Source organism: Pelophylax lessonae, assembly GCF_965119305.1.
Source record: "Pelophylax lessonae genome assembly, chromosome: 3".
In the NCBI taxonomy this organism is placed as follows: domain Eukaryota; kingdom Metazoa; phylum Chordata; class Amphibia; order Anura; family Ranidae; genus Pelophylax; species Pelophylax lessonae.
This window is the reverse complement of record NC_138770.1, coordinates 315183790-315211507: the sequence shown is the minus strand read 5'-3', so window position 1 is coordinate 315211507 and position 27718 is coordinate 315183790. Positions and strand designations below refer to the sequence as shown.

At 41.8% G+C, this 27718-nt stretch overlaps 1 protein-coding gene across 1 annotated transcript in view; it reads right to left on the bottom strand.

The window, feature by feature from the left end:
- LOC309550517 (5-hydroxytryptamine receptor 3A-like) overlaps positions 1-26629 on the bottom strand; it is a gene marked incomplete at both ends in the record, with an annotated part of 34940 nt that extends 8311 nt beyond the window's left edge. Inside the window, 10 exons of the mRNA XM_082250879.1 lie at positions 4375-4653; positions 5904-6114; positions 6385-6545; positions 13685-13854; positions 15071-15180; positions 20323-20367; positions 20506-20669; positions 25477-25528; positions 25621-25714; positions 26556-26629. Of these exons, the coding sequence (XP_082107005.1) occupies positions 4375-4653; positions 5904-6114; positions 6385-6545; positions 13685-13854; positions 15071-15180; positions 20323-20367; positions 20506-20669; positions 25477-25528; positions 25621-25714; positions 26556-26629 (1360 nt within the window). The remainder of the gene's footprint in view (positions 1-4374; positions 4654-5903; positions 6115-6384; positions 6546-13684; positions 13855-15070; positions 15181-20322; positions 20368-20505; positions 20670-25476; positions 25529-25620; positions 25715-26555) is intronic.
- Positions 26630-27718: the final 1089 nt, after the last annotated feature.

Genomic DNA, 27718 nt, shown 5'->3' with positions numbered 1-27718 from the left:
ATTCCAAAGGGTTCACATACTTTTTCTTGCAGCTGTGTATATATATATATATATATATATATATATATATATATATATATATTTAAATAAAATGTGTTCCCAGTAAACCCTTCATTACCCCTCAGTTTTCTCTAATGAGCCCTAATTAACTAATTTCTCCCCTTAGCTAGTACTGTATTTTTATGCTGATATTTTTTCAGTTCTTTGTAAGCATTATTTTTTTAAACTTACACTGGTCCAAAGAGAAACATTTTTTAATTCTTTTTATGTCTTTTTATCAACAGATTACATAGAAAATGAAACCATTTTTTTGCAAGACAAAGAAAAGAAAGCTTTGTTTATTTAAAAAAGGGAAGCATTGCTTTTTTTTAAATCTTAAACAGGAACTGCAGTCTGCTCACATAATTTGTAATAAAAACATGTTTGTCATTCTCAAGCTTCCTTCCAGACACTTTGCATAATATTTTATATATACTGTGATTCTGTACTTGCCAAATATGCTGCAAAAAATCTCCCTCTACTAAGATGCAGCCATTTTAACTGTGGGCAGCTGAAGCTGCTGCCTGTTCACTTCCTGGATTTACACAGACACAGAGGGACACAGACAAACATACACATATATAGACACAAGCATACACATATATACAGACAGACACACTTACACCACTGCTTGCCTGCACATTTCTCCTCTCTGGATGAATAAACATAGATCTATGCAGTCTCCTGTTATCTCTGCCCTCATCCAGCCCCCTCCAGCTCTGTAGCTTTCCTATGACTCATCCCCTCCCTCCCTTGCTGGCAAACTCTCACAAGAGTGAGAGAGAAAGGGCTGTGCATGATGTCATTAGTATAGGTGAATTACCAGACAAGAAAGAGGAGGTGGACTGTATAAGGTATTTACTTGTAGAAAAAAAAAATGTTTTACTGTCTAAAGTTAAAACAACAAGGACAGAGGATTTAATAGTTGGAGTGATGAAAAAAATGACTGAAGAGCCACTTTAAGTACTGACAAAGATATTGCTTAAAAAAAACATGCATATAGCGGAAATGTAAAAACTGCTCTGGTCCATAAGGGGTGTAACCAAGTGCTGGTCTACAGCAGCATGGAGAAGGAGACATTACTACCCTATGTTATTTTTGACTCTCTACTGTGTTGCTGGATGTCATGTTGCACTATCCCTTCCAGTTAGAAGTGGGGGAGTGATAACAGGGAAGCCTTTGGACTACTGTGCATGACACTGAGAATCATGGGGGTTATAGTTCGAGACATCAGCTATAAAACAGGGCCAATGGACCCTTTACACTACAGTTCCCAGAGGACACTAAGGAAAAGGGGGAGTTGAGAGAATTATTTTTTTGGACTGCATGAAAAGAGGAAGAGCACATCTGCCTGCATACTGACCAGACCGTTGGGAGGCCAGACCAGCAGGGAGCAAGCCTGAGGCCTGGGAGCAGAGAAACTAAGAGCAGAGCCGAACTGACTGCATAAATCACATCCACACTGTTGCCATAGGGCAGAGGTTGTTAACTTATGAGCTAAAGAGGGCATCAAATATGGCCCCTGACATCACCAATGTCCTGCACATAATGCTCAATATATGTAATGCTTGAAAGGGCTATCAAAAACTGCAGACCTAATACAGAAAAGGAGGGTCAGAGAGTGTGAACATGCTACATTCTTGGCTGGGGATATGCTACAGGATACAATACGTAACTAGGAATATGTTACATGAGGCTAGTGGAGATCAATGCTATTACCTAATCAGTGTTTCCACCACAGACTGCTGAGGTCCAAGGGCCATAAATCATATCTCAAAGAGCTCAAAGAGTTTGGCATTAGGGCTGCAGGGAGACCAGAGTGTCCTCTCATCCTGTTCATCCCACCGCTAATCGCCAGAGGCATTCCATGAAGGGACAGAGGGGACCCCCTTCTACAGTGAGAGTTCACAGCTGCACCACAGAGACTGGTGAGAGGTCTTACTGCCCATTGTTCATACTGCATGCAGAGACTAATGCCTGGCACACACTATTCGTTTTTTCTGATCAGCCCAGTGGTTTGAAGAAAAAAACTGTCAGCTCGGAGCCACAGTACTCACCATGCAAAGTAAGTACAGCAATTTCCCCTGCTGAGCTATTGTGTTCTGATAGGGATCTGACCCCATCCCCCCCCCCCACCACCACCACCAGAACACTTTGTATAGTGCTCTCTGCCATTGGCTGAAAGCGCTGATTGGGAGTCGGTCGGCTGCTGGTTTTCCAGCATGCATGTTTGACAGAAGCCGACCGAACTGCCAGCTTCTGTCGGACAGACAGACATATACATGGGCCAAATGTTGGCCGTTTTTTTTTTTTTTTTTTTGAACCAGCAAATGTCTCCTGACATTCGGCCCGTGTGTACCCAGCTTAAGTTATTAGAGAGAGGAAAATGATTACACCACACCTATACTGCACCTAAATAACACTTGTACTGCTCTACACGGCACTTATACTGCGCCTAAACCGCATACTGGTTCATTAACCACTTAAGCCCCGGAAGATTTTACCCCCTTCCTGACCAGGGCCTATTTTGCGATTCGGCACTGCATGAATTTAACGGACAATTGCGCGGTCGTGCGATGCTGTACCCAAATGAAATTGATGTCCTTTTTTTCCCACAAACAGAGCTTTCTTTTGGTGGTATTTGATCAACTGTGCGATTTTTTGATCATGCGCTATAAACAAATAAAGAGCGACAATTTTGCAAAAATAACAATATTTTTCACATTTTTTTATATGAAATTCCCCCCAAAAAAATGTAAAAATAAAAATTTTTTAACATTTTAGGCCAATTTGTTTTCTGCTACATATGTTTGGTAAAGAAAATCGCAAAAAGCGTATTTTGATTGGTTTGCGCAAAAGTTATTGCATTTACTAACTAAGGGAAAGATTTTTGTCACTTTTATTGTTTTTTTTTTTTAACGAGTAATGACGGCGATCTGTGATTTTTTTTTTTTGCGGGACTGCGACATTGTGGTGAACAGATCAGACCCTTGACTGACATTTTTGACACTTTTGAGGTTACCAGTGATATTACTACAGTAATCAGTGCTATACATATGCACTGTTACTGTAAATATGACACTGGCAGTGAAGGGGTTAACTTTATTTGAGAGGGAGGGGTTATGTGTGTCCCTAGGGGCGTGTTTCTTACTGTGATTGGCTGTGGTTAGTGGAGTAACAGCACGGATCAACGGTCCTACATAGCAGGACCGAGTGATCTGTGCTGTTACACAGGGGAGACTGACAGGCGGCTTTGTTTACATTAGCCGCCTGCCTTTCTCCATCGGGTCCGCCGGTCACTCGCGCAGGGGGGGGGTTTGTGACCGAGCGGGAGAGGGAGCGCGCCTCCAGCTGCGCGCGCTTGCTCCCTAGACCCTCACAGGCTAACGATGTAGACCTACGTCGCTTTGCCTGTGAGGGGCTGACTGCAGACATAAATCGTCGTTAGGCAGTCTGCAAGTGGTTAAGACTGTCGTCAAGTGCACCAATGCTTTCTAAAGGACCACACTATAGCCAACAGAAGAACAACATAAAGGACTGCCCCTCCCACATCACCCTATACTGATAGTTCCTGCCTCTACCACCAGGGGTGCTTGGATGGAAATTGTGCAAGAGGCCACCCTTGTCATCTCAGGCTCCACAGTCGGGTACATGACATAATGCCTATCCCAACTATGTTTGACAGCATTCAGTCTAGAATGCTTTAGCTGGTATTATTACCAGTATACTAAAGATACAAATAAAGAGTGGTTTTAGAAATCAGACCTGCTGTCTTATGATTGTGGAGCCTGGTTTGCACTGTTGTGTAGGGCTGGTGTGGATGGTTTGAGTTGAGAAACCTTGCATTGTTATACATTGGCAGCCACCAGCCCTATATGTGAGCATTGACAGTGCATTACAGCAGCCATTCCGACAGGTTGCACACACATTTATTTAAAGCGGAACTAAACCCATCAATTTAACGATCTCTTAAATCAGTTACGTTCAAGGCATATTCTAAATGATAACTGTCACAGCTGCTTGTCTCCCAACCATACTTTCAAGCCCTAAAATGTGATCACATATGTAGTACTATGATATCAAACAGAGGCTAAGATGGCAGCTTGCTTTCATGTACAGAATAGGAGGGGTTATTTCCACTTTAATGAGGCAGTTTAAACAACACTTGGAAAGAGTTTTATACCATATGTGTTAGGTAAACTTAACCAACCCTTGAAATGACTTCTGAAAAATGCATTTTAATTGACTACTGTGGTGTTAGTACAAAAATTGCTCTTTGCATTATTAAACAAGCTGGATAGTTTGATTAAAATGAATCCTATGTGCTGACGTTACCTGTGTTTATAACTTTGCCATGGCAAGGACTAGGTGGTGCCGTTCTTGGTGCATCATTTTCATTGGTAGGGTGGAGTATGTTATTATTAGTGACAGGGTTTTCATCACTGATAGGTGCATCAGTGTAACAGACTAGCTGAGCTAGAAAACCTAAGACAAAGCGTTTCACCCAACATGGCACTGAGCCACTTAATGTTCCCCGATGCAGTACATGAGTGATAATCACTGTCTCCAGTAAACTGAGCACAAGCAAAGCCAGGCAAACTGAGAAGTAAATACCTGTAAAATACAAAGATTATACATGATTGTCTGATATTATACACAATGATATTATTGTCTCATCGGCTTTAACCATCCAACTGTACAATGTTTTTTAGTGATGCAACCAATCCAAACATAACAAATGATAAGAGGTTGGGTTAAAGCCAAAGTTTAGGTACTGTATTCATATTTTTGCAGTTACAGCTTTGACCAATGTAATTATGCATGTGTACTATTTGGAAGATCCCCTGGAAACGGGAAATCACTGTAGTAGGCACTGCTACTACAGCTTCTGGGTTCTGCACCAAGCAGCTGCCCTGCTTCTTACTGAACACAGATGGTCACACACTTGGCAAGGTCATCATTTAGAGAACTTATGTTCAGACCGAACCTTAAACTCACCCCTAGCCAAACCAAAATCAATGAAAACCATACTGAATGTAGGCAGGTGCAGTTTGCTGTCTCCACTATGGGTGGTGCTCAATGCAATGCAGAGAGAGAGGAAGTCCTAGGGAACAGGGTTCCTCTATGGTTTCCTGAGTCACTGGGGCAGTGATCTGATTGGATGCTTGCCACGCATGTGACTCTGGTGGCCATCTTATGTGTGGCAGAGTCTATTTCAGGCCCTGTCCCCTGGGTTTGGCGTACTTTTTGCAAGTGGGCAGTGTAGGAAACGGTATCCCGTCTGTTAGGGGCAGTACTAGTCATAAGGAAAGGTTCCTGATGAGGAGGGAAAGCTTAGGGTCGCATATCTCTGGATACCTTCCTGATTGGGCACGAGACGGCCAGGCCGCATTCAGGCCCCTCTCAGCAGACGGTTCGGCTGGAATCTATTTCTTCACATCTTTGGAAACTGTGAGTGTGCCCAGCTGGGTAGCTGTCCCACCTGGTCTTTTGTGACCTATTGCTACATTACTTCCATACAAGTTATATATTTCACCTGACTGTGTGAGTTATTGCCTCTGCAGCACACTGCAACCCACCTACATGTAAACAAGTTCAATAAGCATATACCAATAGACATGCAAATTTATTCTTTCAATAGAGTTTTCATCTCCTCCTGCACCTCCACTGACATTTAAGATCAGAATGAGTATTTGGTGATTAAATGTAAGAGGGTGGCTGATGTAGCTAATCATGGGCTGTGTAAAACCTTTGGGTAGTCAGTGTGTGTGTATGTTTGAGCAACCCACATTATGTATAACCATTACAATGTGCTGTGTATCACCAGAACAATCATCTGTTTCATCCGCAAAGAGGATTCTTACCAATCAGTGGAGTACCATTGGCTGTACTCGGTAACAAGTCATTCATAATGAGCAGGAACACAGTGTATCCCAAGAGCAAGGTCATCTTAAAGGAGGCTCTGTCAGTGCTGTGTGGTGGAAGGAAGAAGCTCAAGATGTCAATCAACATCAGAAAGGCACTAGGGATGAGCAGATTCACCACATACAGGATAGGACGACGTCTGATCACCACCTAAATTGAAGTGGGCAAGACAGGCATACAACTTACAAAGAAATCATACCACTTTGGGTGGGTGAATCAATAAACCTTTTCCTGACTTTTTTCCATGAACTAAATTTAGGTTACATTTTGTTTGCACACATAAGCATATACAGTATATCTCTCAGTGACATTTTAGCTGGATGGATATAAATAGGAAGAACTTTACATGAACTTTGACATTAAGACCCAGAAAGCTATAAAAGCAAATTTATAATTAGTTCAGTTAAAAAAACTTCTCACCCAGAATGTGATTATATCCCATTCATCAATGCCAAATTTCAGGATATCAGGGGTTCCTTCAATTCTGAGGAGTTCCCACTCTCCACTGGTCTCAAGGTACTGAAGTGAGTTTTGAAGAATTTGCTCTACTGGAAGAGCCAGTCCAAGCCGCACATCTCTCACTGAGTGGGAAAGAAAATACGTCTTTACAGATTTTTTTAAAGTTGGTCTGTCACAACTATTTTATTATTATTTTTTTTTTGGGTCTCGTGGAGGGTGCTAAGGCTATTGTGGAAAAAAATGGGTGTGCTTGCCAGCAGCTCTAAGTTTCTGTTTTTGGAGGGCATCATCCTTGCATATAACCTGGCAGAGCCTAGGCATTTCTAAAGAATAGCTGGGATAATTCAGAAACTTACGGAATGAGTAATGTTCTGGCCCCAAATGGTAGAAGTGTTTGCATGTGTAACAGTACATAAAATGAAAGCATTATCACTATGTTGTGTTGTAAATGCTGGTCAAAACAATTGAATTGTTTACACATTTTTACATTATCCAGTTGCTATGACAGTAAGGACAGTAAGGACATAGGGCCAATATCTAAAGGGTATTGTTGGAGAGACAGGAAAACCTTAGCAACACTAAACTGTAGCTACAAAGTGTATAGATACCTGCAGCCTGTTCAAAGAACTGATCGCTCAGAAAGCAATCCATTACTATAGATAAATATCATTTGGTGGGGACCGCCAATTGTTTGCATAGGGAAAAGAAAGTGGTTAAAACGCTTTGAATATTTGTTTTACAGCAATAATTAATGCGAACGGATGCGTATTCCAAGAAACTCAGAAAATTCTAGTAGCTTACTTATAGGGAAACAAGTTTCAAAATTTGGATGGTGTTCATAGTTTTGAATCAGTACTCTACTCTGAGAATATGAAATATGCATTCTGATCTACTCCTTACTATCCCTTCAATTGTCTAGAACTAATACTTTGGCCTTTACATACTTTTTAATGCTTTGTTGCCTTTTTTTTTTTTTCACTGGCTGTGGTCATTTGAAGAAAGACAAATTCTTACTGATAAGTACAGTAAAAAAAAAAAAAAAAAAAAGGAACCATTTATAGTTTCTGCTGTAGCAATTCTGAATGTTAAAGTACAGAGGTTATAATATGGTAAACTTTGAAGAGGCAAGGATTCTTTCATTTCTGGGAGAGCATTTAGAGATTCCACTTAACAATTTGTAAATATGATTTTAAGACAAAAAAAAAAAAAAAACAGTGCAAGAATATATTTCCAGAAAGGGAGTATAACAAAACTGATAATAACAGTAAAATAAATGGGATTGAAAGGGAAAGGTACTTAGCAAAGCTTGTCTTTGGTTTTTGGTTTTCTATGCAGGGTCAAATTCAATTCAAAATCTACTTCTGATGGAATCACTGGGCCTCAGAAATTAATTTTTACTTTCTGCCATGGATCCAATGGAAAACAAAAGTTGCCAGCTGCCAATAGCAGCAGGTTTTTGGCGACCAACCAGGGGGTCCACCAGACTTTCAAAACAATTTAGATGTAGGAGTCCTGAAGTTTTGTATAATACTTCAGTGGACAGTTTTTCAATTTCAAATATTCAAACTATATCATATTTCCAGATTACACTGTTTGACAATCTGACAATAAACATATTTTTGGAGAGAATGAAATTCTAAATTTGAAAGTTCAAACATGATATAAATTGGATATGCATATCATCTAAAAGATTTAAAGTGCCTATTTTGCCTGCTATATATTATAGCATATATATGTTTGGCATCAAACTGATTGTTATTCCTTTATATATTTGTGTAAATACTTGCTATAAAGGTCATCAAAGCACTAATTATGGATATTGTATGAACCTTAGCTCTGTGTTGTTTACAAACTAGACAGTGAGTATGCACTGTGGAGTCACATACCAACCTATTTTACAACCTGAATTTAAATAGAGAATTTGGCTTACTGGAGGTTTACGACTGCTACCTGCAGGCTCTGGATTAAGAGACATTCTGCTTATGATGTTAATAGTATTTATGATGGTCTGTGCTGGCGTGGGCTGTGTTCTAGTGGGAATTATATGACATCTGTCTCATGATTCTGCCTATCCTCACACACAAGATCTTAATATGATAGTTTTGTCATTGACTGGCAAATTTAGGAGATTGAAAGTAGCACAATGTTTCATATAAATCCCTGTTCTCCCCCACTCAGTTTGGCATTTGTCAGAACTCATTATCCTCATTTGGATTACTGTATTTTATATATTGGAAGTGCTCTTAGAATTGTCTACTTGTCTTACAAGATACACTATATTGTCAAAGGTATTGTGATAGAAAATATCAGAGATACCGGTCAGCCATTGGACTGAACGATTTATCTGACAAACCGCGCTAAATATAAAGTGATAAGTGCCAATAAATAAATAATTAAATAAGTCAATAGATTAATTCATACAGTGAACATTTATGCATATGTGCTAAGGAAAATCCATAAAAGTTAGATAATTATCAATAAAGAAATTGTAATAAATAGACAATGTCCGTAGCATCAATGTGAATCACACGTGTGCACTCTTGTGTATCGCTCTTCAGAAAAAAAAAAATCATCCACGAGATGTGTCAAAATTTGTGCCTAGAGCCACCACTGGTAGAAGTACCTACTTACCAGAGGTAAGTATATATCTTGCATAACACAGTGAGGGGACCCTCAGATCACAGACATAAATTCTCCATCGGGACAACAACAATAAAGCCACATTAGGTAGATGCAACTCCACATAAACCTCCTTGATGGCTCACATTAAAAGGGACAAGAGAAGAGAGGCCTCCATAGTGTATTAATGTGAAGGTACTAACCGTCACTATGAGTGAAAGACAGATAATTAATGGTTTGGATTGCTTCAAGTGGGACAGTAATATTTGTCAACTATATCTGCATATAGAAATATGAAGATTTAATACCACCTTACACAGTGTATTCCATGGGCTTGTCTGTGAGAGAGACACAAAGACTGTCATTGGCAGACTTCCCTATTGTTTGTGTATTGGGAGGGAATTTGGATTGTGCCTGTCTCATTGTTAAATGTTAATGACCTCACATTTTTCTTTCTGCCTTAAGATAAGCTTATTATGGGATGTATATGTGGATTGGCTGCTAAGGGGGAGGGGGGATTGTCTCACAGTGTATATCTTTGTGTACACTGTATGGAAGTGTAAAACTCTGTTTTCATTGGATTGTGAATGTCAGGGCCTGTTTTCAACAAGGTCCACCTGGGCGGTAACCTTGTGGGGGAAAACTGTATAAAAGTCTGTTTCTTGTTTAATAAAGTTGAGTGATACTTCACCCTCAATCTAGAGTCCTGTCTCTCATTGGGGGAATATGCTACAAGGGATTGCTATGTCCTTCATACTCCCTTGGATAATCCCTAAGCTCTTGTAAGAGCTTGTGTAAGAGCTTGTTCCTGTTCCTGCTGCACTCTCTGTAGAACGAGAGGTTCACCCACTGGAACTTGGAGCCTTGTTGAAGGTCCAGGGTGGGTGGGAGACGGCGAGACCCCATCCAAGCTGCGTTTGTGGGTTCTGAGGCGGTTATGGTGTCTGGTGGAGTGCTTGGAGCCCTCGGGAAGCACTAGGAGCATCCGCCAACGGAGGTACCGTGTCGGGGTGCCGGTTGATCCATTACATTGGTGGCAAGCTGTGAGATGGCGTCCTAGTGCTAGGAGAAGCAACTCTCTGAGACACCGGTAGCGTTATCGAGCGAGTTAACACTCGTGCATCGTCCCCATAAGAGGAGAGCTATAGATATCAGCTGCCATGGAAGAGGAATTCGTAAGGAGGTTGCGAGAGATGCAGATACAGCACAGGGGACCAGTGTCTTACCAGGTACTGCTAGGATGGCATGATTCTGTGCGCTTGGATCTCTGGAAGGAAACACCAGCGCCACCAGGGAAAAATCCTCCCCTTCATCCAGAAAAGGTACTGGTCGCAGTATGAATTGAGGGAGCTGTTTTTGGGAGATACACCACACAAGGAGCAGACAGCTGAGTTAAGCAGGCTGGTCTGGTTAGAGAGGCGGTTGGAAGAGAGCTATAGAGCCCTCCGGTGGCGTGTATCCCAAACATGCCCTTGGATAGCAGATGACAGCCCAAAGGAAGGCTTTGGCTACGGGGGCAGGGGAATGTTGTACGAGAAGCTGTCAGAGGACCCTAACTTTGGGAGCGATTTGGAGTGGCAGTTAGAGGAAATTATGGATTACAGAGAAAGGGTTCTGAACATCTCAGAAGTGCTCTGGGCACTGGAAGATGTGGAGTTTCTGGCCATTCAGGAATGGGAGCTGGAGATCGCCTACAGAAGGCTGCTGGATTCTGCTCAGCGCCAGGGCTGGGCTCCCCTTGCCTTGGAATATCCAGAAGAACCAGCTGACAGTCCATAAATCCTGGCTGAAGAATCGACAATATGGTAAAGTAATAGTGTGCTTTGCTCAACTGCACCCACGGTCTTGGATGCGAATGTCTTATGGCGGATGCAGCAAGTGCTGACTCACCTGGACGAACCTGTTTCTGCACGGGATGAGCTTAGATGGAGGAATGCGACCTGTCCAGCCACTGGATAAAGGTATAGGAGAAGAGGAAGCCATCTTCATTACCCAGCCACAGATCACAGATGTAATTGACTTTTCATCGGAGGATGTTATGGATGATAAGTCACCTACCAAAGTGTTGGCACTGGGCCCAAGTGCCACCAGCCCATGCCCTGGACCCCAGAGACTGGGAATTTAATAGATTTTTCTGCTGAGGAGGAATGTTCCAGTGAGCCTACAGCAGAAGAGTGGGCATCCAGGCCTATTGCTGCTGATCTCTGCCTGCAACAATTGGTGTCCTAGGAAGATGTGTGCAAGGCCACTGACTTTTCAGTTTACTTTCCAGCAGAAGCAGAGTGCTACCAACCTCTGCCCAGCACCCGCAATAGCTACAGAGTTCCAGGAAGCAGGGGAAATCAGCCCCCTGCCCCAGCAAAAAGCTGATGAAGTGAAGCTTCTACACCCAGCTAAAGCACTGGCAGCCGGACAGAGAGTCAACTACCTCTGCCCCACACCTGTGGCAGTTCCGGAGACCCAGGGTGAGAAGGGAGAGGAGGTTGCTGTCCTTCCTCCCCAACAGTCAGTCAGATCGGAAGAAACTGTCTTTCCTCCCCAGCCAGGATCTGTGCATCTGGGAGACAGTACCGGAGAAAGGTTGTCCCAACAGCCAGATGGGGGTAAGGAAGATGGAGCAGCTGGCTCCCCTTCCCAGCAGCAGTTGGTGCCCCAGAATGATGACCCCCAACCCAGCAGAAGAGCTGGCAACAGAGCAGAGTGCGGTTGGCCTCTGCCCTCGACATACAAAATATGGAGTTCCTGTGGTAGTGGATGGGATTACAGTCTTCCCTTGTATACCCTAGGGATGCTGGACAGTCGGCCCAGATCCCCAACAGCCTGACGAAATGAGCCTCACCACCCTGTCTTCTCTCCAGCGGCGGAAAGGACTCCCAAGAGAAGGGCCAGTCCACACTTATTCCCGGCAGCGGGTATGTGCTACAAGAGAGGCAGAGGTTGGCTGGGTGAGTAACGCTGTTTTCCAGACAATTTGTTTGGGGTACTGGGTGGGTGCAGACATTGGGAGGGCTCGTGGAACACAATCTACCTTAGAGAGGATGTAAAATCGCTCTCTTAGCCCCCTAGGCCTCTCTTATGTCTAAGTCACCCTGTGTCTATTAGGGACACAGGGTGCCCAAGAAGCCCAGTCTGGCCTGCCCAAACCAGACTTCCACAGACTGATCGGCTATAAGAGCTCCATGCGCCTTGCCAGGACAAACTTACAAACTATGTGGAACTTTGTCAAGGAAGCTGCCATAATGGATTGACTCTTTGGGACTTATTACCTGACTAACACGCTCCAATAAAATGAGCAGGGACGCTGATTGTACTCCACCTGTGTTCCAGATGACAGAAGTGACGTGTCACGCTACCCCATACCCCGTAACCTTCATCATGGGTATGAATTAATCTATTGGGCTTATTTAACTATTTATTTATTAATTGGCACTTATCTCTATATATTTAGCATGGTTTGTCAGATTAATCATTCAGTCTAACGGCTTACCGGTCTCTCTGATATTTTCTTTCTATGTAGTCCTTTTTGGTCTTACAAGTAGCTTTATTTGGTTTTTATATATATATTTTTTAATTCTTTAACCATATGGGCAGGTAGTGGATACATATAGTGTATGGTCCATTTTTCACTTATTCAAAAGTATTATGATGCCGGCCTTTACACGCACATGAACTTTAAAGGCATCCCAGTCTTAGTCTGTAGGGTTCAATATTGAGTTGGCCCACCCTTTGCAGCTATAACAGCTTTACCTCTTCTGGGAAGGCTGTCCACAAGGTTTAGGAGTGTTAAGAATGTTTGATCATTCTTCCAGAAGTACATTTGTGAGGTCAGGCACTAATGTTGGATGAGAAGGCCTGGCTTGCAGTCTCCGCTCTAATTCATTCCAAAGGAGTTCTATCGGGTTGAGGTCAGGACTCTGTGCAGGTCATGCAAGTTCCTCCACCCCAAACTTGTTCATCAATGTGTCTATGGACCTTGTTTTGTGCACTGGTGCGCAGTCATGTTGGAACAGGAAGAGGCCATTTTCAAACTGTTCCCACAAAGTTGGGAGCATGCATATGTCCAAAACCTTTGTATGCTGACGCCTAAAGAGTTCCTTTCACTTGAACTAAGGGGCCAAGCCCAACCCCTGAAAAGCAACCCCACACCATAATCCCCCCTCCACCAAATGATTTCAACCAGTGCACAAAGCAAGGTCCATAAAGACATGGATGAGCCAGTTTGGGGTGCAGGAAACTGACTGGCCTGCACAGAGTCCTGACCTCAACCTGATAGAACACCTTTAGGATCAATTAGAGCGGAGACTGCGAGCCAGGCTTTCTCTCCAACAGCACCTCACAAATATCCTTCTGGAAGAATGGTCAAACATTCCCATAGACACACTCCTAAACCTTGTGGACAGCCTTCCCAGCAGAGTTGAAGCTGTTAGAGCTGCAAAGGGTGGGCTAACTCAATATTGAACCCTATGGACTATGGACTAAGACTAGAATGCCATTAAAGTTCATGTGCGTGTAAAGGCAGGCATCCCAATATTTTTTTCAATATAGTGTATGAGAGGATTATCTACTAGCATTATTGGTGTTACAAGTGAACATCGAGAATTTAACTTTTCAGTAGGTATATTTTTCTTCCCTTTGTAATTACCTGTGTGCATGTAAGAGCCAAATGTTAGTGAGCAGTTTTGAACATCAAATGGGAAATTGAAGATCCCAAGATTGCATGAGCTGACTACACGAAGCATTTTGTCATATCGGATACGTCCTGTGTGATTTACATAAACAAATGGGGTGCGCTGTGATTTGTCCTCATCAATGCTGTAAAAGACAAATATATGGTTTTTTTTTTTTAACTACTTACAGTAACATGTAATACTTACACAAATATATATAAATGTATCCTGGCTCAGTTTGGGGGTTGGTTCAGTGAACTATACTAAACATCAAATGCAGAATCCAAACTCTATTGAAGTCAATGGGAGCTGAATCTTAGAAATCAGTAATGGACATTTTGTAATCTAGGCTAATAGGCATGAGATTGTCAAAAAGATGGTATGGGGGACATGCAGTAAGGCAAGAAAAAAAAGAAAAAAATGTGGGTGAATTCAATCATGCTTAACGTGAACCAGTGACAACACTGGTCAAATAGGATCTTTGGTCAATTATGTGACCCAGGATAATCTGCCCCTTTGTTTATGTTTATGTTCCAATTTTTCTGTCATTTGTAGAGAGTGAGGAATGGGACTGAATCGTCAGGTTATTTCTTTTGAGGGTTGGCAGGTGCTGTGCATTGTGATTGGTGTGGATCTGCATCACTGGATAATGTGACTGACAATGGATTTTATTCTTAAAAAAAGGGCTTGTCAAAAAGTGTCTATGTTTTATTTACTGTTTTCAGTCACAAAGTGGGGGGTGGGCTGTATCTCTTATTTTTAAATGGGATTTCCGATTATAATAAGCCCCTGCAACCACCGTTCAGGTTTGTGGAGAAGAGACCCTTGTCCTCATCAGCATGGAGACAAGGTTCTTTGCCAGGCCCCCCCCCCCCCCTTTGTTATGTATCCTCCCCATGCTCATCAGGGCATGTGGCCTAGTATGGTTTAGAGTGGGGGCAGGCAGCATGCTCAACCCAATCTCTCTTTCTTTTCTAGCCCTCCAAGCTGCATACTCAGATAAAGGTTTGGTATGAGATTTTTGGAGAACCCAAGCTATTTTCTTTTACACTATCCCCATCCCTTTGTTTGCATTCACCTGTCAGCTAGGAATCTCCGACTGACAGCTGAATGGGACAAATGGGGTTGACTCACTGGTTGTTAGGATGATGATGCTCATCGCCTCCCTCACGACCAGCCTGAGTGGAAAGCTGCGACATCTAGCAGCGGTTGTAATACCACTGATATATATATCACTTTCCACTGCAGTGACTGCTTGTCAAACCTGCAAACAAGAAACATTTGGTCCAAGCATGGGTTTGGACTGAATCAGGAGCCCATCCCTCTGCAAGACATTTATTTAGAAGGCAATTTTTACATACAATTCATAGACTATTATGTCAGGTGTCCAGATGTATTCTACTGGAAGAGAGATTTTCTCAACAGCTCCACATTTTTCTGGTGCCCAAGTCAGGAACTCATGCTGCCAAAACTGTTGAAAACAATAGATTTATATTTTTATTGCTTACTACACCATACACACAAAATTCTAAATCAAAGTGAACCTGAACTTAAAAAGTCAAGATTATCTGTTATAAGGAGCATTTAGTAATGTTCCTGTGCCTTACAGTACCCTAAACAAATGTACCTTTTGTCTTGAATTTCCACAGCCTCATAGCTGTAAATCTGCAGTGTAAAATCTTAGACATTGCTGCCTGTGACTGCTAGAGTAGAGTGGGATCTGAGTGGGATTTGGTGATGTCACTACCGTGCACTTTTCTGTATGCTGGGGGCTCTGACATGAAGAAGCACAACTCTGCCTATGCCAAGATCGCTGCCTCCACACAGAAATACAGAACAGAACAAGGCTTACGAAGTCAGTAGTGGAGGATCAGTGGCAATGAGACCACAGGCAATAGAGGTGACTATTCCTTTGCCCCCTTCTCTTTCCCTTTTTTTTTTTGGTACAACATGCGGAGTTCAATTCCTCACAGGTTTGCTAACCACCTTATACAAATGCTAGCTGCCTGCCTGTCATTCTGATGCTTTGCAATACTTTGTAAGTCATTAGTAATGCCAGAGTTGGGGCTCATGATCTGTGACATGTTTCAAAACCCTGACTCAGAAAGTATCAAAGCTTGAAGGTCAACATGATAACCAAGGTACATGTTTGTAAAGGAAAAGTCAGAAATGACAGCCTCTATGTTTCTTAAAGGACACCTTCCTTTACAATAAGACCTTTAAGGCTCCTTTCACACACTCTGTCTGTTGGACGAGTCAGTCCGCCGATCCCCCGCTGAGCAGGAGGGTGACAGCTGTTCTCCGTGTTGTGTGTGGAGACAGAGCTTTACTGCGGCAGTCAGCCCCTCACAGGCAGAGTGACGTAGGTCTACGTCGCTCGCCTGTGAGGCTCTGGGGAGCGAGCGCGCACCCACGGAGGCGCGCTCCCGCGCGGTCACGGGCCCCCCTGCGCGTGTGACCAGCGGACCCGATGTCCGCCGGTCACTCGGCGATCGGCGGGGGAGAGGGAGAATGTCAGGCAGCTTGTGTAAACAAGCCACCTGTCATTCTCCTCGCTGTAAAGACACTGATCACACGGATCTAGTATGTAGATCCGTTGATCAGTGTCCTTACAGCTCAAGCCACAGCCAATCACAGTAGAAAGCACGCCCCTAGGGATACACACAGCCCCTCCCTCCCAAATAAAGTTAACCCCTTCACTACCAGTGTATTTTTACAGTAACAGTGCATATGTATAGCACTGATTACTGTAGAAATGTCACTGGTAACCCCAAAAGTGTAAAAAATGTCAGTCAAGGGTCCGATCTGTCCGCCGCAATGTCGCAGTACCGCAAAAAAAATCGCCGCCATTACACGTTAAAAAAAAAAACAACAAAAATGACAAAAATCTTTCCCTTTGTTAGTAAACACGATAACTTTTGCGCAAACCAATCAAAATACGCTTTTTGCGATTTTTTTTTACCAAACATAGGTAGCATAAAACAAATTGGCCGAAAATGTTAAAAAATTTTGATTTTTACATTTTTTTTGGGGGGAATTTCATATAAAAAAATGTGAAAAATATTGTTATTTTTGCAAAATGTACGCTCTTTTTTTGTTTATAGCGCAAAAAGTAAAAATCGCACGGGTGATCAAATACCACCAAAAGAAAGCTCTGTTTGTGGGAAAAAAAGGACGTCAAATTCGTTTAGGTACAGCGTCGCACGACCGCGCAATAGTCCGTTAAAGTCACGCAGTGCCGAATCGCAAAATACCCCCTGGTCGTTTAGCAGGAAAATCCTCCGGGGCTTAAGTGGTTAAGCACCATTGCCAGTATTAAATGGCCTGTCTGATCCATGTAAATTGATACATTCTGCTGGAGTGCTTGTGCTTTTAAAAAAACAACAGACATGCTGTCTGGATCACTAGATGAAAATAGAAGAAAAAAAGCCCAAAAAAGAAAATGAATGCTTTAGAGTTCAAAGTGAGTTGAACATTTAATAATTGGTAATCTGCAATATAATAAATGTTTGCTTTTGGGTCTATTGCCATGTTTGGAATAATTAATCTGAAAGTAAGAGTTACAATTTTAGCTGTTGCTTTGCTATGCGTAGACACCAAACACTGATTCTTTATTCCTTGCAGACTTCCATAATTTACAATAAAGCCGACACATTTGAAATCCAACATTGTCTCTCGACACAGTCAGCCTTATGCAGACATTTTATAATTGTGCACCATACAGAAGGAGATTTATAAATGATTAAACTCTTCATTCTAAATGGGGACTTTACACCTTCTCTGTGCTAATTTAGGATGCAGATGCGTCAGCTGCGCCAAGTGAGGAACTCAAAGAATCTAAACAACCCCACTGTGAGGGTATGTATAATAAACATTTGTCCTTCCTTTGCCACTGTAATGTTACATATTATGCAAATTCTGAAATAACTATACACTGAATTGTGCTTGCACTGTAATATTAAAAATATTGAAGAAATTAGGGAAAAATATGATCAAGACCTACTCACTCTTGGGTGGTTTGTGACAGGTGGTTTATGGGGGTTTGGATTTTAGCTTAATATCTAAGCAATTAAAACAATAAGCAAATTCACTGATATAGGCAGCTGAAGGTATCTGTACATTTATATTGATTATTAAAATAATCTATGGGAAGACTTAGGAGGTCAGAGGGGGCAGGGCTCTGCTTAACTTTTGCAATGGGCTTAAACTACCTGCAGTACTGTGCAAAGGTTCTAGGCAGGTATGAAAAAATGCTGTAAAGTAAGATTGCTTTCAAAAATATATATTTTAATTGTTTATTTTTATCAATTTAAAAAATGCGAAGTTAGCGAATCAGAAGAAAAACCTAAATCAAATCAATATTTGGTGTGACTACCCTTTTGCTTCAGACAAGCATCAATTCTTACACTTACACACTTTGTACACTTGCACAAAGTCTGGTATTTTGTAAAACTTTTAGAGTCAGGTGTATAGTTAACCAATTATGCAATGCAGGTGATAACGATCATCAATTTCATATGTAGGTTGAAACACAGTCATTAACCGAAACAGAACAGCTGTGTAGGAAGCTTAAAACTGAGGGAGAAACAGCCAAACTCTGCTACTAAGGTGAAGCTATGGAAGAGAGTTTCATGTCACAGGTCATACACCATGGCAAGACTGAGCACAGCAAAAAGACACAAGCTAGTTAAAGTTCATCAGCAAGATCTCTCCTAGGCAAAGATTTCAAAGCTGACAGGGGTTTTAAGATGTGCTGTTCAATCTCTTTTGAAGAAGCACAAGAAACGGGCAATGTTGAGGACCAAATGGCAGTGGTTGGCCAATGAAACTTAATGCAACATATTACAGACACACCATGCTTACTTCCCATCAGCACAGAACTGGCGGAAATCAGCGGGACCCAAGTACACCCATCTACTGTAGGGAAAAGTGTGGCCAGAAGTGGTCTTCATTGAAGAATTGTGGTCAGAAAGCCATATCGCTGATGTGAAAACAAGGCTAAGCATCTCAACTATGCACGAAAACATAGCAACTGGGGGTGCAGAAAAATGGCAGCAGGTGCTCTGGACTGATCAGTCAAAATGTGAAATATTTGGCTATAGCAGAAGACAGTTTGTTTGTCGAAGGCCTAGAGCACGGTACAATAATGAGTCTGTGCAGGGAAAGTGAAGCAAGGTGAAGGTTTCTTGCAAGTTTTTAGAGCTGGATTTCTGAAAATAAAGTTGGAGATTTGATCAGGATCAATGGTGTCCTTAATGCTGAGAACTACAGGCAGATAATTAAACATCAGGCCATACCATCAGCGAGACGTGTGACTGGCCCCAAATGTATTCTGCAGCAGGACAACAATCTCAAATATACAGCCAATGTCAATAAGAACTATCTTCAGGAGTCTGGGAAGTGATAGTTTATCCCCCAGGGAGCCCTGATCTCAACATCATCCAGTCTGTCTGAGATTACAGTATTTGAGGTAGTCTACATCCACAGAAGATCAGTGGTTAGTTCTCCAATATGTTTGGAACAAACCACATGCTGAGTTCCTTCAAAAACTGTGTACATGTGTACCTGTAAGAATTGATGCTGTTTTAAATGCAAAGGGTGATCACACCAAATATCGATTTGATTTGGATTTGTCTTCTGTTCATTTACTTTCCATTTTGATTTTAACCTTCCTAGCGGTATTCCCGAGCGTGGCTCGGGGTTACATTTCAGAGCCAAAAGTGGTAGCCCCGAGCCACACTCAGGGTACCGCCAGAAGCATCGCTGGATCCTGTAAAAGAGGTTACTTACCTTGTCACCGGGATCCAGCGATGGGTCTCGGCGGTGTCTCGCGACGGATCTTCCTCCCGATCCTCTCCGTGCCCCGGCTTCCGTCTCCTGCGACGTGACGTTCGCAGGGGGGTGGAACCGGTGGCAAATTCAAATGTAAAAACACACCAAACACACTGAATACCATTCAAAATAAAAAAAAAATCACATTAGTTTGCCCCCCAGTGCCCTTTCCTGCAGTTTTACTGTACTTTTTATGTAAATATATATATATATATATATATATATATATATATACATATATATATATATATATACGTAATTCTTGTGAATGAGCAGCCCAAACCAACTGTATACATTATATATATATATATATATATATATATATATAATATATATAATATATATGTATACATATATATATATATATATATATATATATATATATATATAATAAATGTATACAGTTGGTTTGGGCTGCTCATTCACAAGAATTACATGCAAAATAATGGTACCGCTTTCAGCACCTAAAATCCAAAAGAATCATACCGCCAGGGAGGTTAATTGATAAAAAAAAACTATTAACGCTTCTATTTCTGAAAGCATTCCTAATTTACAGCATTTTTTTTACACCTGCAGATTTTTAATCATATACTTTTATATTTATACATTTAAAATGCTTACACTTTCAATCAACTCACACTGTGTTAGTAGCCATTTTCTACAATGCAAACTATAACTGTTGGTGAATAGCAGTAGAAGTTGTTTGGGAACATAATGAAAGTTACAGCACCTCAGGTCTTGTTCTATATGTTGGAGTGAACAGAAAAATAATGTTACTCACCAGACGTAGCCAAAGGAAAGTGGTGAGAATCTGAGATTTTTCATTCTAAAGGAAGATAATATTTGGTCTGAGCAAAGGAAATAAAACATACAGATATCCTATATTGGTTTTATAGCGCAGACAACAATGCAAATCATTTCTAGCATTTTGTATAATTTTCCAACACACCCAAGAAGCTCTTACCACTCCAAGCACTGCGTAGATGGTAAATGAAATATTCACACTAGTCGGCCGGCTGTAATTCAGAGTTGGACGAAATGATTTCTTATCAAACACACTTTGCAGGGATTCATAAGAAGGCCCAGCTTCGGACCCTGTGCATTGCAGCTCAGCACTTTCTGATATAGCTACAAAAAATAAAAGACAAAAAAAAATCGAACATTCAGTAAATGATAGCAGTTCTATGATTGCACTCAATAAATCTCCTAATGGGCATTTATTCTTTAGCACTTTGCCTTTTTTACCTGGTGGTTCCCTATTTTCCCTTAACCACTTGCCTACTGGGCCAATTCTTACACTTCTCTCATATATGTAAAAATCTGTGTTTTTTGCTAAAAAACCTACTTAGAACCCCCAAACATTATAAAAACATTTTTAGCAGAGGCCTTAGAGAATAAAATCGCTGTTGCTGAATTTTTTTATGCCACACGGTTTTTGCTCAGAGTTTTTTCAAACCCAGTTTTTCTTTAACCACTTCAATACAGGGCACTTTCACCCCTTCCTGCCCAGGCCAATTTTCAGCTTTTAGCACTGTTGCATTTTGAATGACAACTGCGCTGTCATGCAACACTGTACCTAAACCAAATTTATGTCATTTTCCCCCCACAAATAGAGCTTTCTTTTGGTGGTATTTGATCACCGCAAGGTTTTTTCTTTTTTGCTAAACAAATAAAAAATAGACCGAAAAGTTTGAAAAAAAAAAAAGTTTTTTTGTTTATGTTATACAATTTTGTAAATAAATAAGTTTTTTCCTGCACTGATGAGCACTGATGAGGCTGCACTGACAGGCACTGATGAGAAGGCACTGATGGGGTGGCACTGATATGCAGCACTGATAGGTGGCACTGATAGGCGGCACTGACATGTGGCACTGATAAGTAGCACTGATAGGCGGCACTGCTGGGCACTGATAGACGGCATTGATGGGCACTGAAAGGTGGCACTGATGGGCACTGATAGGCGACACTGATGGGCACTAATGGGCACTGATAGGTGGCACTGGTGGGTACTGATGGGCACTGATAGGCGGCACTGATCAGCACTGACGGGTGGCACTGATGGGCACTGATAAGCGGCACTGGTGGGCAATAATGGGCACTGGTGGGTGGCACTGATAGATGGCAATGATGGGCACTGGTGGGCAGCACTGAGGGGAGGGCTCTGGCGGGCAGCACTAATGGGGGGGCACTGGCAGGCTCCCTGAGCCCTGATTGCCATCCCTGGTGGCCATAGTGGGCATCCCTGGGGTCATGGGTGGGCATCCCTGGGGTCATGGGTGGGCATCCCTGGTGGTTCTAGTGGCACTCCCCCCCGAGGGTCTGGTAATCAATGATCTGATTACCAGTGCAGACCCCCCTGTCAGGAGAGCCGCAGATCGGCTCTCCTTTACTTGTGCCTGTCAGGCACATACTGAGGAAAGCCGATCAACGGCTCTTCCTGTGTACTATGTGACCAGCCGTGATTGGACACAGCTGGTCACATGGTAAAGAGCCTATGTCAGTAGGCTCTTTACCGAGATCGGAGATGCGGTGTTTCTGTGTGGCACGCCGCATCACCGATCGCCGCTCTGCGCGCCCCCGGGGGGGGGGGGGGGGGGGGCGCGCAGAGCGCATTATCCTGCCGTCGTGATATGATGTCCGGTCAGGATAATGCAGCCACTTTCCCAACGTCAATCGCCTATAGGGCGGGCGGGAAGTGCTTAATACACTTTAACAAGCTAAAAAAACAAACACAATATATAACCCAATTTATTTGTAAAATATGAAAGATGATGTCACACTGAGTAAACAGATATCCAACATATCATGCTTTAAAATTGTGCACACTTGTGGAATGGCGCCAAACTACGGTACTTAAAAATCTCCATAGGCGACGCTTTAAAAATTTCTACACGTTAACAGTTGTGAGTTACAGAGTAGTCTAGTACTAGAATTATTGTTCTCACTCTGGCCTTCGCGGTGATACCTCACATGTGTGGTTTGAGCACTGTCTACATACGTGGGCGTGACCTACATATGCGTTCACCACTGCATGCAAGCACAGGGGGACGGGGGCACCTTTAAAAAAAAATGTTGAGTCTGGGACCTCTGCTGTGTCTGGCAATGACTCTGCTTGCTGAGCCACCTCGAATGCTGGACACTTTCCTGGACAATTTCTTGAATGATCCTGCCTTAAACCTTGCTTGTCTTGAACCTTAAACACGTTGCTCTTTGCATGTACTTCCTGATTTAGGCCATGCCTCTGCACTTCCTGTTTGCCAGATTATTGTACTCCCTCCTGCCAATATCTCGCTTTTGCCTCTCCTCCTGTCGTCTGTATCTTTGCTAACATTCGTTACTAAACTTTGGCTTGTTCCTTGACTACACTTCTGCTTTATCTCTACCTGCTATATTTGCTTGCTGCTGTACAACAATCAGAATGAGGCCCACAGTCAGTGACACATGCTGAATATTACATAGCTACCTCATTCAGACTTCCAATCACAGTGTCTGGTAGACATAAGTCTTCCTTAAGGTGCCAAAATATCATGATTCTAAATGTGAAGAGCTACAAAGGCAGCTAATGCTGCAAGGTATTCAATAAACCAAGACCTTTAGGAACACTTGCCTTTCATCATACCCACCAATACAGTAAAAAAAAGTCCCCATGGCATATTTTAATTCAGACCACAGAATTCTACCATGCCCCCCAAGGCCAAAAATGAATTGTCTCAAGGGACTTCTGAGATTGGATTAGGCATAATTAGAAAGTACTGGCTTTTTATAAAAGGTATATATATTTATTACCTATTACCTACTATTAGTTATTAATTATGTACCAATGTTGTGCCTCATGGTTCAAGTTCTGTATTCAGGACCAGAGGAAATTTGAAATTCCCCAGAAAAGGACTGAGCCCCGGTTCACACTTGTGCGAGTGTGGGGTTCGCATGTAATGTCGGAGCGCACTGCTTCGACATTACATGCAATCGGCTGTGCGGTGCGAGTTTAGCCATACAGCTTGTATGGCTAAATTCGCACCGCAGCCGCAGCAAACACGCACAGGGACCCTTTTTGGCAGCTGCATCAGGATCGGATCGCACAGCGGTTCACACTTGTGTGATCCGATCCTGTGCGAACTGCACGATCGCACTGCGATATGCGATCAAACTGGGGGTGTCGTTAACATTACATTGACACCCCCAGCGTATCGCATATGGCAGTGTGAACTGCCGGGGGTGCGTGTGCGATGCGGGAACAGGCTGCGGATTCGCAGCCTTCCCGCATCGCATAAATGTGAACCGAGGCTGAAACTAAAATTTTTCTTCCAAGATGTTGGACAGTTTATCTGAACAATAACAAACATTAGATGACTGGAAAAAAAGTCAAAAATATACCCCCATAACATTATCTGTTTTGTATACATAATATCATATAAACCTAGTAATTTTGTTTTTGTTTTATAGTAGGTTACATAACCACATTCTTGGTGTTCTAAATTTGTTATTTTAGCCAGAATGTATCAATCAAATTACCCAAATTAGATTTGTTTATGTGTATGTATAGTAAGGCATAAAATATTCAGATGTGAAGTGCATGAAACACTATTAGTTTATTAAGGTGAGGTGACCGTAAGTTTTACTAAGACATAAATGTGTCTGTGCAAAATATGCAGATGTGTTAAGATTTCATGCATCATGCCTACTCACACAATTTAATATGAATAATAAAAAGCAAAATTTCTTACCGAAAAAGAGAATATTGCAGATGATCGCACTCAGCAAATAAATACTCATGGTGCCAGTTAATTTTCCCATCATATCTATCTATCTATCTATCTATCTATCTATCTATCTATCTATCTATCTATCTATCTATCTATCTATCTATCTATCTATCTATCTATCTATCTATCTTTCTCACATCCCTGTCCTCTTTTACGGTGCATTACTTTTTTTTGATCGTCTACTCTTACTTATCTCTCTCTTTCTATATACCGGTATATATATATATATATATATATATATATATATATATATATATGAATAGAATTTCGGGGGCAGTTCTAGGAAATACTGCATACTCTACCCAGTGTAAACATATACCACTTTATTATTCAACAAATCATTAGAACTGAGAAGAAAGGTCTCTAATGACTAACTTATCCCTTTGGTCACACATTTGTCACAGCTATGTATTAGTCACAATCAGTCAATTGAACCATGACAAATCACCTATAAAAGGATACATTTTAATAACAATTTTGTGTAGGTCATTAACATTACTAAAATTGATAGATTGCTGCATTTCATTAACACCCCTTCTTTTTAATCAATAAAGATAAAATATTTAATTGTTCTTTTTATCTGACATATTACCAAAAATTTGTGAAAAACATTAAAACATCAGCATGAATTAGACATAGTTGTTTAGAAGAAATTAAATTACATTATAACGTGTCTGGGCAGGATAAAGTTAATTCCTTCCCCTTTTTTGAATATGAGTGTTTAAGTGGATGCACTTTCATGTCTATGGGCGTCTGTACTCCACACCTAGGCTTCCCCAGTGGGGGAAATATGCCAGAATTAACATTACACAGTATCAGGCACCTGTGTGCAAGAAGCCTAGGGATCTTTGATGGCTCTATTCAGCCTGAACGTCTACCAGAAGGGCCGTTTTGGCGCCCCTATTGTGCACTTTTAAATATTTGAATCTTTGTATCCTTTTTTAGTAAGTATTGTGACGCTTATGGCCATCATCTGCAATGTATATATAGAAAGAAAAAGAAGCGACTGGATGTTGGACTGTGCAGACGAGAAAAAAAGGAGTTTTGATATTTTGTTAAAATATGAATTTTATTCAATTGAAAAAGTAGCAAAAATAGATAAAATGAACTGATGAGGTATACACTCGAGAAAATGAAATTGAGTGCTTAAAGAACAATCCTCATGCGCTGACTCTTTTCGCCAGATTGCTTTGTCAGGGCGTATGAGGGACACATAGCACACATCTATAAAGAAACAACATAATTTACAAAACATTCATATGAATTACATATACCCAACATCATTTGCAGCTATCTGCTTGACCTGCAAGACCCACCTTATTGTAAGCAGAACAAGCAAAAAAAACTCCCTGGGCGGGCACCGGAGCATCAAAGATGGCCACCAGGGGACTGGCAAAATATGCAGGATAACTAAATGGCAATACAAAGACAGTAGATAACATAGGGAATCATAGATGTCCTTAAACTAGTGACTATAGGGGCTATGGTGGGGTAAAGTATCAATACCTACTTGGGCCATATATTATGTATACATTGGTCCTGAAAACCCTGATTTACAGTCAAGGGATCAGACCTCAAAGTAGTGTATGATGAATCCAGAAGGGGAAGGTAAGAGGATAGATAGATAGATAGATAGATAGATAGATAGATAGATAGATAGATAGATAGATAGATAGATAGATAGATAGATAGATAGATAGATAGATAGATAGATAGATAGATAGATAGATAGATAGATAGATAGATAGATAGATAGATAGATAGATAGATAGATAGATAGATAGATAGATAGATCTATTTATTCAGCATCTCTACAAAAACACCACTATAAGTATTGTATACCATATAAGTGTCAGTAGTCAGGCCAGTCACAACCCCAAACCAAACCTTCATTTACCATACCAGACCATAATTTAGCAGACCTAACTGTATCTGGTGCCTACAGATATTCAACAGATAGACCATAGTTAGTAAGCTATGTACAGTATAGTCCCACAGAAAAATAAAAGTAATATGCACTAGCCTCCTCTCAATATTCACAATCTACCTACTTTTATGGCCGTTATAAATGCCTCTATCCTTCAGGGCAACACACAAGCTCTCCCCCTTCAAATGCTCCAGGTAGCAGGCAGGTAACCACTTTCTATATTCAATCCACAATACAAATAGAAAAAGACAGAGGGGTTAACAATACTAGCTTCACCTCACCAGAGTCAAAGAGCCTATGGCCAAAAAACTGGAATGTCTGTACCTGTCATGGAACAAAGGGTTTTCACAGCCTGCTTCCTCGGTGCTCCACTGGTTTGGCAGTGTATCCACCGCCATCTTAAATGCTCCATCCAGTGGTAACGCCCAGTGGGCGTGTGTGCTTAGGGACTCTGGATGGAATTGGCAATCCATGTCACATGACAGACACTCGTCAGCGCACCCGTGTCGTGCTTGTTTTAGCTGGATGAGACGGTCCACACACACTGGACAGGAGCAGCTGACTTAACCCTGTTGCCCATAGGAGGGGACGGCGTTGAGAGCTCAGAATGCACGTGGCCATATGTCCAGGTCCCTGCCCTTCAATAGTCTCAAAGGAGAAGGCCAAGAGCATGGGGGCAGGAGGAAGAAAGCCCCAGGGACTCGGAAATCCAAGGAACTGGGTCAAAGTGTGCAGACAAGCAGACAACTACAATTCCCATGTATACATCAACATATTCAATTTACATCTAAAAGTGCTCTGTAAAGAAGCACGGTGGATCTATAGCCTTACGCCTCGTACACACGTACCGATCGTCGGCCGAACGATCGGCCGTCTTTTGTCCAGGGCTGTCATGTCTGTTGAAAACTGCAAAAGACTGCACATGAATTTTGTCGGCCAACAACAGCCGACTGCAGAAGTGATGTCATGTGATGGTTAACTTTCCTTGTCTTTTTTCTTTTCTGAGCATGCCCAGTCTTGCAAATCTGCTGTCTGTCAGCCGAAATCTGTACTGACTGGCGAACAATCAGCCGTTCTGGTGTTGGCCAACAAAAATTTTAATGCCTGCACGACAGATTCTGTTCGGCCGAAAATGCGCTGTCGGCTGTCGGAAGCATCATACTAACAAGCCTACAATCGGCCGATCGGTCGTCGGCCGAATATTTACGGCCTACAATCGGTACGTGTGTACGGGGCTTTAGACCTACCATACCCCCTGAGGATTGTTCTCTCAGCACTCAATCTTCTTTTCTCGAACGAATAACTCATCAGCACAATTGGTTTTATCTATTTTTGCTACTTTTTAAGTTAACAGGATATGTATAGCATTGTTCATATGTATATATAATACATCAGCTGTAATCTGTTTTTATATAACATTGTTTAATAAAAATGTATACTTGCGATTTTATACTTTAATGATGTAGCCTGGTCGCATTGCTAGTATT